The sequence below is a fragment of the Vipera berus genome (genome assembly GCF_964194415.1).
Source record: "Vipera berus genome assembly, chromosome: 1".
Lineage (NCBI taxonomy): Eukaryota > Metazoa > Chordata > Lepidosauria > Squamata > Viperidae > Vipera > Vipera berus.
Genome location: NC_138202.1, coordinates 95,970,778 through 95,987,312, shown reverse-complemented (window position 1 = coordinate 95,987,312; position 16,535 = coordinate 95,970,778). Strand labels below are relative to the sequence as shown.

The window sequence follows — 16,535 nt, the reverse complement described above, 5'->3', positions numbered from 1 at the left end:
GTGCAACTTAAGTTGGTATCTAGAGACTTAAGACATAAATTATTTATATAGCAAAGTATAGATGCATCCATTTAGTCTATATATCTATTATAAGAAAGAACAAATATCTGGGACAGTGAACTACCGTTATGTAAGAATGTGAGATTTAGTCTGTAAATCTGTAATGCAGCTTGTCTAACATCAGGCTCTGTGTTACTCTAGGCTTCTAATGTCCTGGCCACAATGACTACCAGAAGTAGAATGTGAGGAAAACTTTTAATCCAGCCAAATCAAACAGAGGAAAGGATAACACTGATACATTTAAATAACCACAGTCCACAAAGGAACAGTCTGGGGTAAATTAGGTTATTACTAGAAAATATGAAGACTATGATACTATGTGTATAGTACAAAAAACATGAATAAATAAATGCAATATATTGCATCCTTTTTCAACAACACTTTTTTACTGGGTTAAATGAGAAGTCAATATCCTCAAACTGTTTTGCAAAGATTTGTTTGCATATACATACATTTCCAAAAATACAAAAGTTTGCTGAGTTTCAGTGAGCTTTCTAAATTTTTCCTTTTCTAAACATTTGTTTCCCTTAAATTTTGATTTGTAAGCACCTGAACATTGCAACTCGATTATTTCTATTTGGAAATCTAGGGATATTTCTTCTGGATTTACAAAAAAATGGATTTTCAATCATATTTAACTGAGCCTTTTCTTCTTTGGTCAAAGCAAATGTTTCATGGAATTCCTCAATCAGAAGGCTAACATGCTCTCTTTATTTATTTTTTCCTAACTCAGTGCACCTGATAAGAAATATGCTAAGTACAAATAAGAAACTGACCCAGTTCTGCTTTCTTGGAGTTGTCCCTTCAAAAGATGTACCATAATTTCATTTTAATGCTTTTATTGATTTTTAAAGATTAGTTGATCTTTTCCTTGAAACTGGGAAGATTCAGATTATTTACATGAGTTGTGATATTGCAAAATAAAAAGATATTATAGTTCCACTATTCATTTTCAGGCTGTTTAAATTTTCTAATTTATTTTCAAGAAACTTTGTTACTTCATCTTTTATATTAACAAAATGCTGCACTCAAATATTGCTTTCTTTTCTGTGCAAAAATTGGGCACAACCTTTATATACAGCTTTAAAAATCTGCCTTCTGTAAAACATTTCCCACCAACAATTATTTCTCTTGCAACGTTAAAGCTCATTTCAAGAACAATCTCAATTTCAGTGTTTATGTTCTTAAAAATCTGTTTTTCACTAGGGAGATTTTTCACCCCAGTAAGTTAGCAGTTTTATTTTTTTTCTCTCATTATAGTCTATTTTAGCAAGAGCTCACAATTTCATCAGATATATATATATATATTTGGGGGGGAATGTTTCAGAATATACAAGACACACAGTAAGGTTCACATCCAAATAAATGGTATACTTAGCATTTGTTGAGCATTCAAAAAATGCTGGCTGGCTGCACAAGGTTACTTGGCAGGCCACATGCAGACTGCAGCCCATATGTCATGCAGACCTGTTATAATCCAATTCATTTTAAATCACCAGACTGGGGAAGGCTGTCTAAAGTTTTAGCAACTTAATCAAAAGAAACTAGGTAAGCAAATTGAGATTCTTGGGAAGTAGCTTCTTAGGTCCAGGACAAATATTTCAATGTTCTTGACTTTTGACTTTTATTTAAATTTACATTATCCCGACAGATGGTAAAAGTAACAATTCACAATTATTCTGTGAAAAAGAGCCTTGGTGGAGCAGTGGGCTAATGCCTCCTTAAGTAACACCAGCTGCCTGCAATTAGTACAGGTTCAAGTCCCACCAGGCTCAAGGTTGACTCAGCCTTCCATCCTTCCGAGGTAGGTAAAATGAGGATCCAGATTGTTGGGGGCAATAAGCTGACTTTGTAATAATGCCGCTTGGGGGGGGGGGCGCGAAAGCCCTAATAAGCAGGCATATACATAGAATGAAGGCTACTGCTAAGCTTGTAAGCCGCCCTGAGTCTTCGGAGAAGGGCGGGATATAAATGGAATTAAAATAAAAATAAAATAAAAAATAAACGTTATCCATGATCAGTTTAAATTTTGGGGGGGGGGGGGAATTGATAAATCTTCTAAATCCATAAAAATGAACATCTAAAATTCAACCTGATTTCAGGGGCTGATTTTACAAACCTTTTGCAAAATATTGATTCCCAATGCGGACTCAAAGCTGCAAATATGTAGATACATAATTTTGCTAAGATAAACTTAATGTGTATTGTAATTCTTCTAAATCAATTTATTAACATTGCAATATGCTCAACAAATGCAGTCTCCATACACTTACGTCATATCCACTATTGCGGATACCACGTCTCTGTCTTTCACGTGTAACTAGAAGATCCATTTCAGTTTCTCCTGGACTAGGACTGTTCAAAGACTGTCTGCTTCGGTAAACTGAAGTCTTTGTTTGTTGCCTATAGAAAAAGGAAATATTTACACGTGAATAAAATAGGATAAAACATTAATAGATCGTTCTGATATTTAGCCTATACTGATTTATGAGCATTTATTATTGGCATGTCGTATTTTAATTCTTTCATCTTATATGCATCAATTCAAAATGTACAGCTTTGTCTAAGCAATCTTTGAATCGAATTATGCATTATTTGTGATGGTAGAAACCTAGATGTAAACTGGATATTGCCTTGTGAATATCTGTATACAAATCTACAATTTTAAACTGACATAACCATCTATATCTACATTCGCAGAAGGTAATAATGATGGATTAACTCAACAATCTTTAAATTAAATTAGCCGACTATTCAGCTAAGTGACAACTCAATCCAAATTTCTAGTCTAAAGCCAAATATTGTATAAAGGATTGGATTTTATCATGTCCATTTACTGGTGGAATGGAGTCTACCACTCTAGAGCATTTTAGACTTCCTCGGGTAGATCTTAGAAGTTGCAAGAGAACAGAGAGCAAGTGATCACCTTTTGAGTGAAAATCCATTCAAACAATGTTGGATACTACCCACAATCCAAATTAAATTGGCATCTGATAAATATTAATTCAATAAACAATAGAAAATTTGAACTGTGCTTTATCTCCATGCCTATCAGATTTGCTAATTGATAGTGAGACCCACAAACTGATTTCAGTTTATTTTCTGTTACACAGTAACCATAACAAAGTATTCAATATCAACAATGTTTTTAAAATTGTGTAAATGAAAAAACTGAAGCTCATTAATGAATTTCATTGTAACAAAATGACTCCTGAATACCATAAACATCATATATTAGAATTTAACAGATTATATATAACAGATTGTACAACCTTCACTGACTGTACGTTCTTCTCTAAGGCATTTCTCTGATTTTCGATTGAATTTGATTGTATGTCCTTCTTCCACACTTGAAACAGCAAAATATGTGAACGCAGAACACAGAATAAGAATTGGAAGGGACCTTGGAGGTCAACTAGTCCAACCCCCTGCCCAAGCAGGAGCCTCTATACCACAGGTCTGCAACCCGCGGCTCCGGAGCCGCATGCGGCTCTTTCAGCCATCTCCTGCGGCTCCCAGTCCTCTGCCATGTGCAGTCCAAAAAAAAAAAAGTAGGACTAAAAATGTTCAACCAATCAATTCAAATATGCACGGTAGGTGCATATCTCGCCTTGGCTCCACTCTTCAGTCAAACCCTGTTCTGCGCATGCGCACATGCGCACACAGTTTTTGCGGCTCCCAGTTTTTCCTTTTGTGAGGGAACCGGTTCCGAGTGGCTCTTTCACTGTTTCAGGTTGCTGACCCCTGCTCTATACCATTTCAGACAAATGGCTGTCCAGTCTCTTCTTGAAAGCCTCCAGTAATGGGTCACCCACAACTACTGAAGGCAAGCCATTCCACTGGTTGACTGTTCTCACTATTAGCAAATTTCTCCTTAGTTCTAGATTGCTTCTCTCCATCCATTGTTTCTTATCTTGCCTTCTGGTGCTTTGGAAAATAGCTTGACCCCCCTTATCCTTATAGCAACTCCTGAGGTATTGGAACACTGCTATCATGTCTCCCCAGTTCTTCTTTTCATTAGACTAGACGTACCCAGCTCCTGCAACCATTCTTCATATGTGCTTATATTCATATACACTTTATATTTTATTCATTTGCTCACATTCTCATTACCTTTTATATTTTAGAGGAAGGTTTTTAGAAGCCATTAAAGTTCTTAAGTAAATGTGAAACATTTGAGAATTGGTTGGATCAGAAGTAACATATCCAAATAAATAGCTCTATTTCATTTGCAATTTTTAGCTGATTTCAAGAAAATTAGGCAAGATACCTACAAAAGAATGAGGTTAACTGAACCAACTTAGCCATAATCAAAAGGAAGAATACAGAGTGATTATCTTCCAACATAGCATTTTTGTGTGTCAGAGATTCTCAGAAGAAGCTTTCTTAAGTTTACAAATTACTGAACCTGATGAAATTTTATTTGATTGTGTCAAATGTGGGATTTAATTAAAAAATATAGTCAAATTGTGAATAATATGGAACATAATAGAAACCCAGAGGTTAAGTTCAAAATGGAAGACATGATTTCCAGTCCACACCAGAGTTGAAGATTAACATAGGATATCCGGACATCTTTAATGTAGAATTTGCTTATAATTTTTTTGGTGAGAAGGTCCACTCTAGTTTTTCCCTATCTATGAGCAAAAGGAATAGTTTACTTTTCTTTTTACTGAAGAAAGCTTTTCATCTGATGAATACTTCTTAATTCCTAAAAAAGAAAGCTTACATCCCATTCTCCGCTCAATTCAGTAACTTGAGTCTGAAAATACTTGTGACCAGGAATAATGTTTTTTGTTTTGTTTTGTTTTTTTAAATGCAAGATTTTATTTTTTATTTATTTATTTTTATTTTAATCCCATTTATATCCCGCCCTTCTCTGAAGACTCAGGGCGGCTTACAATTTAAGCACAAACCAATGTGCTTAGCAATAGCCTTCATTCTATGTATATGCTTGCTTATTAGGGCTTTCGGCCCCCGCCAAGCGGCATTATTACAAAGTCAGCTTATTGCCCCCAACAATCTGGGTCCTCATTTTACCTACCTTGGAAGGATGGAAGGCTGAGTCAACCTTGAGCCTGGTGGGATGCGAACCTGCACTAATTGCAGGCAGCTGGTGTTACTTAAGGAGGCATTAGCCCACTGCTCCACCAAGGCTCCACCAAGGCTCCACCAAGATAATTTCTCACTGTGGCATTTTTTTTTGAGGCCAGAAGAAACATTTGGGATGAATAAATGAAAACTGAAAGAATTGTGAAATTTCCTTTTACCCATTAATAATACAGTTTTACACGTTATGGAAACGAGTAAATATACCGGTAATTTCTTGCTAAAATATAAGTTTGGTAATTTACTATGGCAAACAACGAGAATGTGCCATGCACACTGCAAGTTATTGTTACCCATTACCAGGCTTTAGAATACTGGAGCTATATAATTTTTCATTACTGCCTTAATCAAAAGTCATGTCTGAAACAAATCAATCAATCAAATCTTAATCGTACTCAGTGATCACTGCTATTTGCAGTTTCAAAACATAATAGAAAAGAAGCTTCAAATTCTATATAGAAATGAGAAGTAAACTATTCACAAAGATTCCTGAACCAGAATAATTTCCTCTTCTCTGAAGACTGTTAATCAAATGAATGTAAAATTACTAAAGCAACTAAAATACATACATTCTAAAATGTCTGAATTGTGTCTCAATACTTAATGAAATTTTAAACAAGATAATATAATTTTACTGCTAAAAATTAGAGTACTGGGATAAATTCAAAATGTATTTGCTTTCATGGCCACTGCTTCAAGCTCATAATGTAACCAGACTGGAACACTTAACACTATAGCATCATACCCACTGAACAGCAATGGTGATCAAACAGAATTCTACTACTTTCCTGCAGGATATTTCTGAGGTATCTGTTAAAGGCACATAATAAGATTATTGTGATGGTGTTTTGTGATGCCTTGAGGTTAAAAGTACTATAATTAAACTTTGTACCACATGTGAATAAAAAGGACATTAGAAAATGTGCACAATCAATTCAATTTCTCTCAGAGGGCAAGGGTAGATGTACTCTTATATAAGTGTACTATTGAATTTCTTTGCCAGAAGGGCAGAAGGCAAGGTATCAAATCTGCTTAATATAAAAGCTCAACTAAGTGTTGTATGAGGAGATCAGCCCTGACTGCTCTTTAGAAGGCCAGATCCTGAAGTTGAAACTTTGGCCACCTAATGAGAAGGAAGGACTCACTGGAGAAGAGCCTAATGCTGGGCAAGAGAAGAAAGGGACGACAGAGAATGAGGTGGCTGGATGGAGTCACTGAAGCAGTAGGCGTGAACTTAAATGGACTCCAGAAGATGGTAGAGGACAGGAAGGCCTGGAGGAACGTTGTCCATGGGGTTGCGATGGGTCGGGCACGACTTCGCAACTAACAACAAGTGTTGTATGGAATATATTACTACTATTTGACTGCTAAGAAGAGACTAACATACCTACACTGTGTATTTTTGAAATGTGGAGTTACTTTCTAGTCGTGTGGCATCTAAATCAAATTAATAAATAAGTAATAGGACAACATTGTCTTATTTCTCTTTATCAAGGTCAAGCAGTCATGGAATTTCAAATTTTCAAATTTACTGAAGGTGGTGGTAATTAACTGTACAGATATATCCTCCTTTTACATATATTGAGAGGTACATCTTTATGTTAAAACATAACAATTTGCAACAAATGCAAACAGATTCTAGTTTGAGAATCTGAGAGTGCAACTCTCCAAGCTTCCCACTGAAGAATAGACTATATGTAGTTCAATGTTTCTTCTACTCTTCTCTAGGTAGTTTGAAAAGAAGCAAAAAAAAGAAAACAAGCATTTTGTGATGAGATCACGAAAGTATAATCAGTACATTACTACACAGGACAGAAACCAGATCTGATCTAAATTCTTTAAATCTCAAATTTAAAAATTTGACAAAAAAACTAAAGTGGAAACAAAGAAAATAGATGATGGGACTTACAGAGAGAATACTTTAAAAAGAAACATCTGTTTGAATATGGTTAAAGAAATAGAAAGGTTTTGGAATATATATGTCACTCTTAAGAGGGATGAATTCTCTAAATATAGCATAATATGCTTTTTCCCCTTTTTGTTCTCTTTCTTGATATGAGTAATATAAAAAAGTTGAAATGACTTAGATAAAGGAAATGTTTTAGATATTTAAATTTGATTGAATTTAAGAAAATTATGAGTTAAAGGACTAGATGATTAGCTGTATTAAATGGAATCTTTAAAGATTAAACATAGTTTAAATTACGGTTAAAAAGAATAGGAAATAAATACATATTAGCTTAGGAGGTTTATATATTTTAAGTAGTATGTTATTTTTTATGCTTCTTTACTTTTGCTTTTCTTTCTTTTTTTCTACTGTTTTATCTATTCCTTAAGAAATGTAAAAGTGTGAGATGGTTCATATGGAAAAATAGAGTTAAATTCTTAAATGTAATTAATTTTTGAGAAAATCTTAACCAGTAAGAATATCTGAATTTGGTGGGAGAAACAAATTAAAATAAGGACTGTAACAAGATCTATGATAAGGCAACCAGAATGATCGGATAGAAAAGAAATATTATATTGATGTGATTATTATTTTTAGGACTAGGGAAAAATATATTTAATTGTTATCTATCAAAACAATAAGAATTGTATTTGAGAAAAGAGGAAATCAACTAAAACTATTGTGTGGATTATGAATTATAGAAATCAATTGTTAGTGATTGTTTTACAAATGTAACCCAGATAAATACACTGTTCACCAATTATTAAGTGATTTATGTTTTTAAAAAATCAATAAAATACATTACAAAAAAAAGAATATATGCTATCTTTACACAGTTAATTTAATAATTTTGTGAACTTCAACTTCAACTGTTGCAATAATAGGATCACCACAGATCCTATACATTATTGTTTCAATTTTTGTATTGCATCTCCAACAGCCAAGCAAAAACTACCACCCTTCAACTGATTTCTCCAAAACCCCCAACAGATAACAGAACTTCATAAAACATCAAGAGCAGAAAGATCAAATTATTTCCAATAACAAAAGCTTAAAACCAATAAAGTGCCAAGATGATTTGTCTGATTATCCTATAAACATAGGTCTGCTTGATCAGGATTAAGTTTATCAATAGTAATAACTGTACTATGAGAAGCCCAGATAACCTCAAAATTGATTTTCTAACTATTTTTAAACTGTAATTAACTACAATATGAGCTTTTAACAGATAAAAGAATTAAAATTGTATCTATCTTCAGTATAGACAAATATATTGCTATTTATGCATTTTGCAGCACTAAGAGCAGGTACTAGAATTAATTCCCAACAAATAAGGATAATCTCAGTGCTGGAATCAAAAATAATAGGTTCAAGTGGAAACCCAGAGAGAGGCTAAATTATGAAATTAACTGTTCCAACCAATAAATCAAAAACATGTCAATGATAAAAATTCCTGAAAGTGCTTTTTTATAAAAGACTGGAAAACTGGGATGACAGACCATCATGCAAAACAAACACACATAGTGTATTTTAACCAGAACATTATGAGCCTCCTTAATCTACCTTATTTTGGCAAATGGGGATAGGTTATTAAAATGTTTTTCTGTTACTCTTATACATATAAGACAGCAGTAATGGGCTGACACCAGTTGCACACTTAAGTGATTAAATAATGATGCTGTTTTCAGAGAGATTATCAGGCATTCCTTGATCTAATTGTGAAACTATTAAGGAAAAAAGGGATAGAGGTACATTACAACACTGGTTATAATGAGCAACAGGCATAGGGTTGGCCGAGGTCAACATGGAACATATCATAAGGATTTAAAGAATTGAACACATAGCAAAAAATGCTCAGAGGAGTGTAAAGAAATTGAGACCTGGTCCTTATACAAATCTGCAACACCAATTTGTTTTTGGCATAATGTATACAGAACATACAAAATAAATACTGATTTATAAAGGTCTGTCTGCATTTTGTTGATAATCATTACAATTCAGAGTAATGAAAGAAGGAAAATACATACAAGAAACAGGGAAATCCATTCCTTTTCAAGATTACTAAAATGTTTAATACAAAGAGCAAAGGTTTTTTTTTCAGCAGCTAATGGGAGGATTACAAATTGGTCATTTTGATTTAAATCTGTTAGCTAACCTAATATTATCTGCTGCTTCTTTAGTTTATATAAACCCTACTTGATCATTCTTAATAATGGGTGGTAACATTTGCCGTAAACTATTTGTTAACACTGCAGTTAAAATCTTTGTGTCAACTTAATGAACTTGGCTGATAGCAGATTGGGTATGATCTTTACCTGATTTTGATATTATTGTAATATAAGTCTGATTAAATGCCTCTGATAATTCTCCTATCATCTCATCATACAATTGACAGTTTGGGCACCAAAAGATCTATAAATATTTGATATCACTTTATAGGAAAACCATCCACTTGCTACGTTTAAAATTATTTGTTTAATAGCTGCCTCCGATAGTGAGACAAATAAAAGGTGTTTTTGCGGTAAGTTTATATTACTTAACAAGTCCCCTATATCATCATCTGATGTATTATCTGGTTTACTATATAGTTCTGAGTAAAAATTTAATACACTGACAATTTATATCTCTTGTTTTATGTATTTCATATCTTTCACCTCTAAGAACTGGAATCATTGCCCTTTCCTTTGCTTTAAACAATTCTTCCTCTGTATTTCTCTATATATGGGCATCTCTATATATGGGTGCATGGGCATCTAATCATCTACATACAAAAATATTTCAATTCATCTTTCAAATAATTTTCCTTGTTATTTTTAATCTTAATTTTCTATGATGCATAATCAATCATTCTACTTTAGTTATAAGATGTATATGTTTCCCATTCAAAAATCTGGGTACTTCATGTCTCTGAATTCAAATCAAAATACTGAAAAATCGCCAACTGGACAAATTTTCATTTCATTTCACATACAATAAAAAATAGATTTAGAATTTAACATTTATCCTCCACAGAAAAACACAGTCTAGGACCGCATTTTGTTGGAAATATAAAGATAATGCTTCTTTAAAACAGGTTTTTTTTACAATGTCCTATATTTAATACATTTTGGGAGAAAATAGCAAAAGATATAATTGTACCTATGAGCTAAAAGTTGAAATTTTCAGAACATAATAATCTTTGAATTAAATAACTAATACATGATACAACTGGGCAACGTAAATAGGTTCTTCATGCCCTTATTATAGCTGAAAGATTTATAATGCAACTTTGGAAATATAAATGTCTAGCCCCATTTAATCAATGGATTAAAGATTTGATTACACTTGCTACTTATGAGTGGATTTGTGATCACTCCCCCTGATTTTTCCCCAGATACCTCTCCAGGTGTCAGCTTGGAAAAGGATGAACCAGTTCCGGGCATGTCTGAAAGGAAGCCAATGGCTCCAAGTAGCCATCTAAGAGGGCTGCAGCAGGACAGCTCTTAGGCTTCAGAGCATGCAACTGCAGCCGGTCAGCAATGAAGAAGAGGAACTGCCTTCTACACCTGATCCAAGAACATGTAGGGCAGAGAAAAGGCAGAAGAAGTGAAGGTCAGCCCGATTACTTGCGAGGAAGCAGCCTTGCCCTTCTTGATAGGCTGCACAGCAGACAGATGGAAGCGATGCTGGGAATGTGTTTATTTCCTAGCTGTGTGTTTCCTGCCTTGCTCTGGATTAACAGCGTGCCTTGACTTTGGATCATGCCTTCTGAACTCTAGACTTTTCTTGCCTCATGAATCCTCTTGTGTTGTGGATTTAATTTTGCCTGGTGGGTTTATCTTGTTTGGGAAATTTTCAAGTGTCTTGTGGACTCATTGTCCATTGCTCTGTGGACTAGCATTGGTCTGATTTCGGCTAGACTTAATTGGGACAGTTCTGGGGTTTTGGTGAAGGGAATTGCTGGGGAATATTAATAAACCCACTAAACCACTGCTATGTGTGTGTGGGAGAGTAAGCGGGACAGCACAGGATTATATACAGATGTAAACTTTGTATGGATAAATACAATGAAATATGGGACTCATGAATACAAAATAATATAGGTTAAAAAATGACAGCTATGTAAGTATATTAGAAATGAATACACAAACACGCAGAGATGTGTATGTATAATGCTTACATTAGATAATTATTTATAGAATTATAACTATTGTAACATTATATGATATTTTTTCTGTTGTATTTTTTTCACTCATTTTTTTAAGTACTGTATTTTTAATTACAGGTAGTCCTTGACTTACAACCAATTGCAAAGTGATTGTTTGAAGTTACAATTTATTTAAAAAAGAAGACTTATAACATAGATCTGATGTTGCAATGGTTGTTCCCCCCGAATGATCACATGACCACACTTCAGGGCTTGGCAATATGGCTGCATTTATGGCTGTTTGAAGTGTTCCACAGTCACATGGCCCCATTTTACTTTCATTTTTTCATGAAACTGCTTAACAACCATGGCTTTCACCTAACAACAATCTATTTCTCTAATGTAACAAATTAAACATTAAAATTTATCTTTAAAAATATTTTTCATGCTCTTTTTCTACAATCTGCAGAAGCAAATAAATTTCCACATAGGTAATACCGTAATATTAAAACCTTATGCAAAACACATTGGAGGATTTACACATTGATTCTTTCTATATATTTTTTGGTCATGATTCCATTACTTCATCATATTCTCTGCACAGGTTATATGAATCTATTCATTGTTTATTTATATTTCTATAGTAGTCTGTATTAATTTTAAAAAAAGCATTCTATGTAATTCAGGAACTATTTTATCTTTTGCTATGCATGTCGGATCTAACTCACAAGCTGTTAAACAGATCCCTTATAACAGGGTTTTGCAGCATTTTCACTACATTATAAAATGAAGACCTCTACTGATTAATACCCTGAAAACTGACTTTGTTATTTTATTTTTTGCATCCTGTTTTTATGAATCCTGTAACAGAACACTGTAGCAGAGAAATCCAATGGGTTGGGTCCTTATTCCACTCTTAATAGTATGAAGTAACAAATTTTCAGTCATAATAAACAGAAAAGATAGAACACTATTCCATTTGAACATACTGCTTTTCAACTTTTAAGTATTAACATTTTATTACACTTTTATTACTTCAAAAATGATGCACCTATCAACTAAACATATGACAACTCATTCAGCAGAAGATGGCACACCACAAAAACATTATTCATATGCAAATGAACTTGTCACTTCACTTTAATACATACCATATGACGCCAAGACAGCAATTTGCACATTTTGTCTTTTTTGTGGAACATGAAGATTAGTATGACAGTCTACAAATATACATAGAACAGTTACTCACCTGTTTTTGGGCTCTACAAATGGAGAGGATCCATCTGTATCAGGATCCAGGATATGGTCTATTTCATTCTGTGTTTTTTCATATATCTTTTTTCTATCTGCCAAACCCTTGTCAATTTGTGGGAAATCATAATAGCCTTTCCGCTTGGCTTTCAGTCGCAATTTGTTGCGATAGTGTTCTATATCAGACTTCTGTTTCAAGGCTTTGTTAATCTGACAATAAAATTTAAAAAGGAAAACATACAAATAAATAAAATTAGAGTATGAGTTTTTAAGGTGACTAATTCTCTGAAATAACAAACACAACTGTAGTTAATTCAGTCACACTATTGAGAACTTTAAAAAAAATATTTTTAGGGCTTTCAGATAGTTTGATGCTCCATATAAATGTAGAGATCACTCAGTCCTAATGAAGGTTGTAATGTCAAGCATAATCTCCGGGTTATACAACTGAATATGATATTTTTCTGCAAATCTGAACACATGTTTATTATTTAGGTACTTCCTAAATAAGTATCAGGACATTTGGACACCCTTCTAGTTTATTCAATTGCTTTAAAAAAAACTAAAAAATTGGTAATAGGTCTTAAATAGTGATTAACTAGTTAGGCCTACAATTACCAGGTGAAGAGAATAACACCAATGAACAAATGCTCTGACCTTCTAACTCACGGGTATCAAATTCAATCCTGTCACATGACATATTGTCACGTATCACAATGTTTTTTGCCTTTGCAGAGTTGGGATGGGCGGGGTCTGCATGTGACGCATCCGGCCCGTGGGCTGCCAGTTTGACACTCCTGTTCCCTACTTTCAAAAAACATGGACTCCTCTAAACAACTGTCTGAACATTTGAAAAAAAATATTTTTAAAAACCCAGGAGGGAGGTCTATTAAAAATTTCAAAATGCTCCCAAATGGCAATTTCAGTTATGGCAACATTATTAAGAAATGGAAGTTACATGCAGAACAGAACCCACCAATCACAGCAGATGAAAGTTTTAGCTGGAGAAGCTGTCTATAGATCCACCGCATAGCATTGCATACACATAGGAAAGTTGTCAGAATTCAACCAATTTCACCACAAAAATATACTAAAGCATGACAAGAAAACCCTGATAACATGGAACACTTGTTTATTTTATTCTATTTTAATTCAATTTATGTAGCCTATCTAGTCAACTCAGGATGGCCCATTTGGGCTCTTAAGGGCTTACTTGGAAACAAAAACTGCACCTTCATCTTCAATCACATAATATTTTTGTTGAGTGAACCATTTAAAAGAGTACTCTGTCCAAAATTAGTCTTTTCAAATTTTGTTGTTGTTGTTGTTGTTGTCAGTTGTGAAGTCGTGTCCAACCCATCGCAATCCCATGGACAACGTTCCTCCAGGCCTTCCTGTCCTCTACCATCTTCTGGAGTCCATTTAAGCTCACGCCTACTGCTTCAGTGACTCCATCCAGCCACCTCATTCTCTGTTGTCCCCTTCTTCTCTTGCCCTCAATCTTTCCCAGCATTAGGGCTCTTCTCCAATGAGTCCTTCCTTCTCATTAGGTGGCCAAAGTATTTGAGTTTCAACTTCAGGATCTAGCCTTCTAAAGAACAGTCAGGGTTGATCTCCACTAGGACTGACCGGTTTGATCGCCTTGCAGTCCAAGGGACTCGCAGGAGTCTTCTCCAGCACCATAGTTCAAAGAACTCAATTCTTTGGCGCTCAGCATTTCTTATGGTACAACTTTCACTGCCATACATTGCAACTGGGAAGACCATAGCCTTGACTATACACACTTTTGTTGGGAGGGTGATGTCTCTGCTTTTTAGTGTGCTGTCTAGATTTGTCATGGCTTTCCTCCCCAGGAGCAAGCGTCTTTTAATTTCCTGGCTGCAGTCCCCATCTGCAGTGATCTTGGAGCCCAGGAAAATAAAATCTGTCACTACCTCCATTTCTTCCCCATCTATTTGCCAGGAACTGAGAGGACCGGATGCCACAATCTTGGTTTTCTTAATGTTAAGTTTCAACCCAACTTTTGCACTCTCCTTCTTCACCCGCAACAAGAGGCTCTTTAGTTCCTCTTCACTTTCTGCCATTAGAGTGGTATCATCTGCATATCTTAGGTTGTTGATATTTCTCCAGGCAATCTTAATTCCAACTTTTGATTCATCTAGTCCTGCCTTTCTCATGATGTGCTCTGCATATAAGTTAAATAGGCAGGGCGACAGTATACAGCCTTGCTGGACTCCTTTCCCAATTTTGAACCAATCAGTGGTTCCGTGTCCAGTTCTCACTGTTGCTTGTTGACCCACATATAGTGTTGTGATTCAGCATCAGCCTATGGTTTTGGCAGCTGAGTCTAATGATTCTGAAGAGGGGGAGGAGGAGGGGTTTGGAGAGCCTTTGGTGTCAGAGGAAGGTTCTGATGCACTGCACAACTCTCAGACAGGCGCCTCCCGTCTTGTTCCTCCTCAGACTCAGCTGTGTGAGCATGAGGGATTGGAAGAAGATAATCCACAGCTGGCTCTGTTCAGGGATGCTAGGAGCAGGAGGCAATATAGCAGAGCAGAACAGAGGAAAGCAATGAGGCAACTCGGGAGAAGGCAATGAGAAGCCACGCCTTCGGACTGCTGATAAAAGGGGAATGTGTGGAAGGTGCTGGTTGCTGAAGGCAACCGTTTGAAGATCTTCTGCTACAGTCCTGGTCTGTTATTCTTGTTTAACCTTTTGGTTTAAGTCTTGTTTGAACTTTTCATTTAACTTTTGTTTGAACTCTTTGTAAATAAATTTGGTTGGGTTTTTTCCAGCCTGTTGATTATAAAAAGGGGTTGTCCTTGACATTCAAACAGGGCCAGTCATAGGTTGGAACAGAACATATAAGTTTCTCAAGAGACAAATAAGATGGTCTGGTACTCCCATCTCTTTAAGAACTTGCCACAGTTTGTTGTGATCCGCACAATCAAAGGCTTTAGCATAGTCAATGAAGCAGAAGTAGATGTTTTTCTGGAACTCCCTAGCTTTCTCCATGATCCAGCGTATGTTGGCAATTTGATCTCTAGTTCCTCTGCCTCTTCGAAATCCTGCCTGTACTTCTGGTAGTTCTTGATCCACATACTGCTGGAGTCTAGCTTGTAGGACTTTAAGCATAACTTTACTAGCATGTGAAATGAGAGCAATGGTGCGATAGTTTGAACATTCTTTGGCACTGCCTTTCTTTGGAATTGGAATGTAAACTGAACTTTTCCAATCCTGTGGCCACTGGTGAGTTTTCCAAATTTGCTTGCAAATTGAGTGTAGCACTTTTACTGCATCATATTTTAAGATTTTGAATAGCTCAGCTGGAATACTGTCACCTCCACTAGCTTTGTTGTTGCTCAGTTTTCCTAAGGCCCACTTCACTTCACATTCTAGGATGTCTCGCTCAAGGTCAGTGACCACCTCATCGTGGTTATCAGGAATGTTAAGCTCATTCTTGTATAGTTCATCTGTGTAATTTTGCCACCTCTTCTTAATCTCTTCTGCCTCTGTTAGGTCCCTGCCATTTTGATCCTTTATCATGCCCATTTTTGCATGAAACATTCCCTTCATCTCTCCAATTTTCTTGAAGAGATCTCTGGTCCTCCTTATTCTATTGTTTTCTTCTATTTCTTTGCACTGTTCATTTAAAAAGGCATTATTATCTCTTCTAGCTATTCTCTGGAATTCTGCATTCAATTGGGTGTATCTTTCTTTTTCTTCCTTGCCTTTTGCTTCCCTCCTTTCCTTAGCTATTTGCAAAGCTTCCTCAGACAACCATTTTGCTTTCTTGCATTTCTTTTTCTTTAGGACCTCTTGTACAATGTTGTGAACCTCTGTCCATAGTTCTTCAGGCACTCTGTCTATTAGATCTAATTCCTTAAATCTATTTGTCACTTCTACTGTATATTCATCAGGGATATGATTTAGTTCATACCTGACTGGCCTAGTGCTTTTCCCTACTTTCTTCAGTTTAAGCCTAAACTTTGCAACGAGAAGCTCATGGTCTGAGCCAGTCAGCTCCTGGTCTTGTTTTTA

General features: G+C 35.3%; 1 protein-coding gene across 1 annotated transcript in view; it reads right to left on the bottom strand.

Annotated features, from left to right (window-relative positions):
• KIAA1549L (KIAA1549 like) overlaps window positions 1–16,535 on the bottom strand; it is a gene marked incomplete at its 5' end in the record, with an annotated part of 179,326 nt that overhangs the window by 26,523 nt on the left and 136,268 nt on the right. Inside the window, 2 exons of the mRNA XM_081329331.1 lie at window positions 2,334–2,463; window positions 12,493–12,704. Coding sequence (XP_081185457.1) covers window positions 2,334–2,463; window positions 12,493–12,704 — 342 coding nt within the window. The remainder of the gene's footprint in view (window positions 1–2,333; window positions 2,464–12,492; window positions 12,705–16,535) is intronic.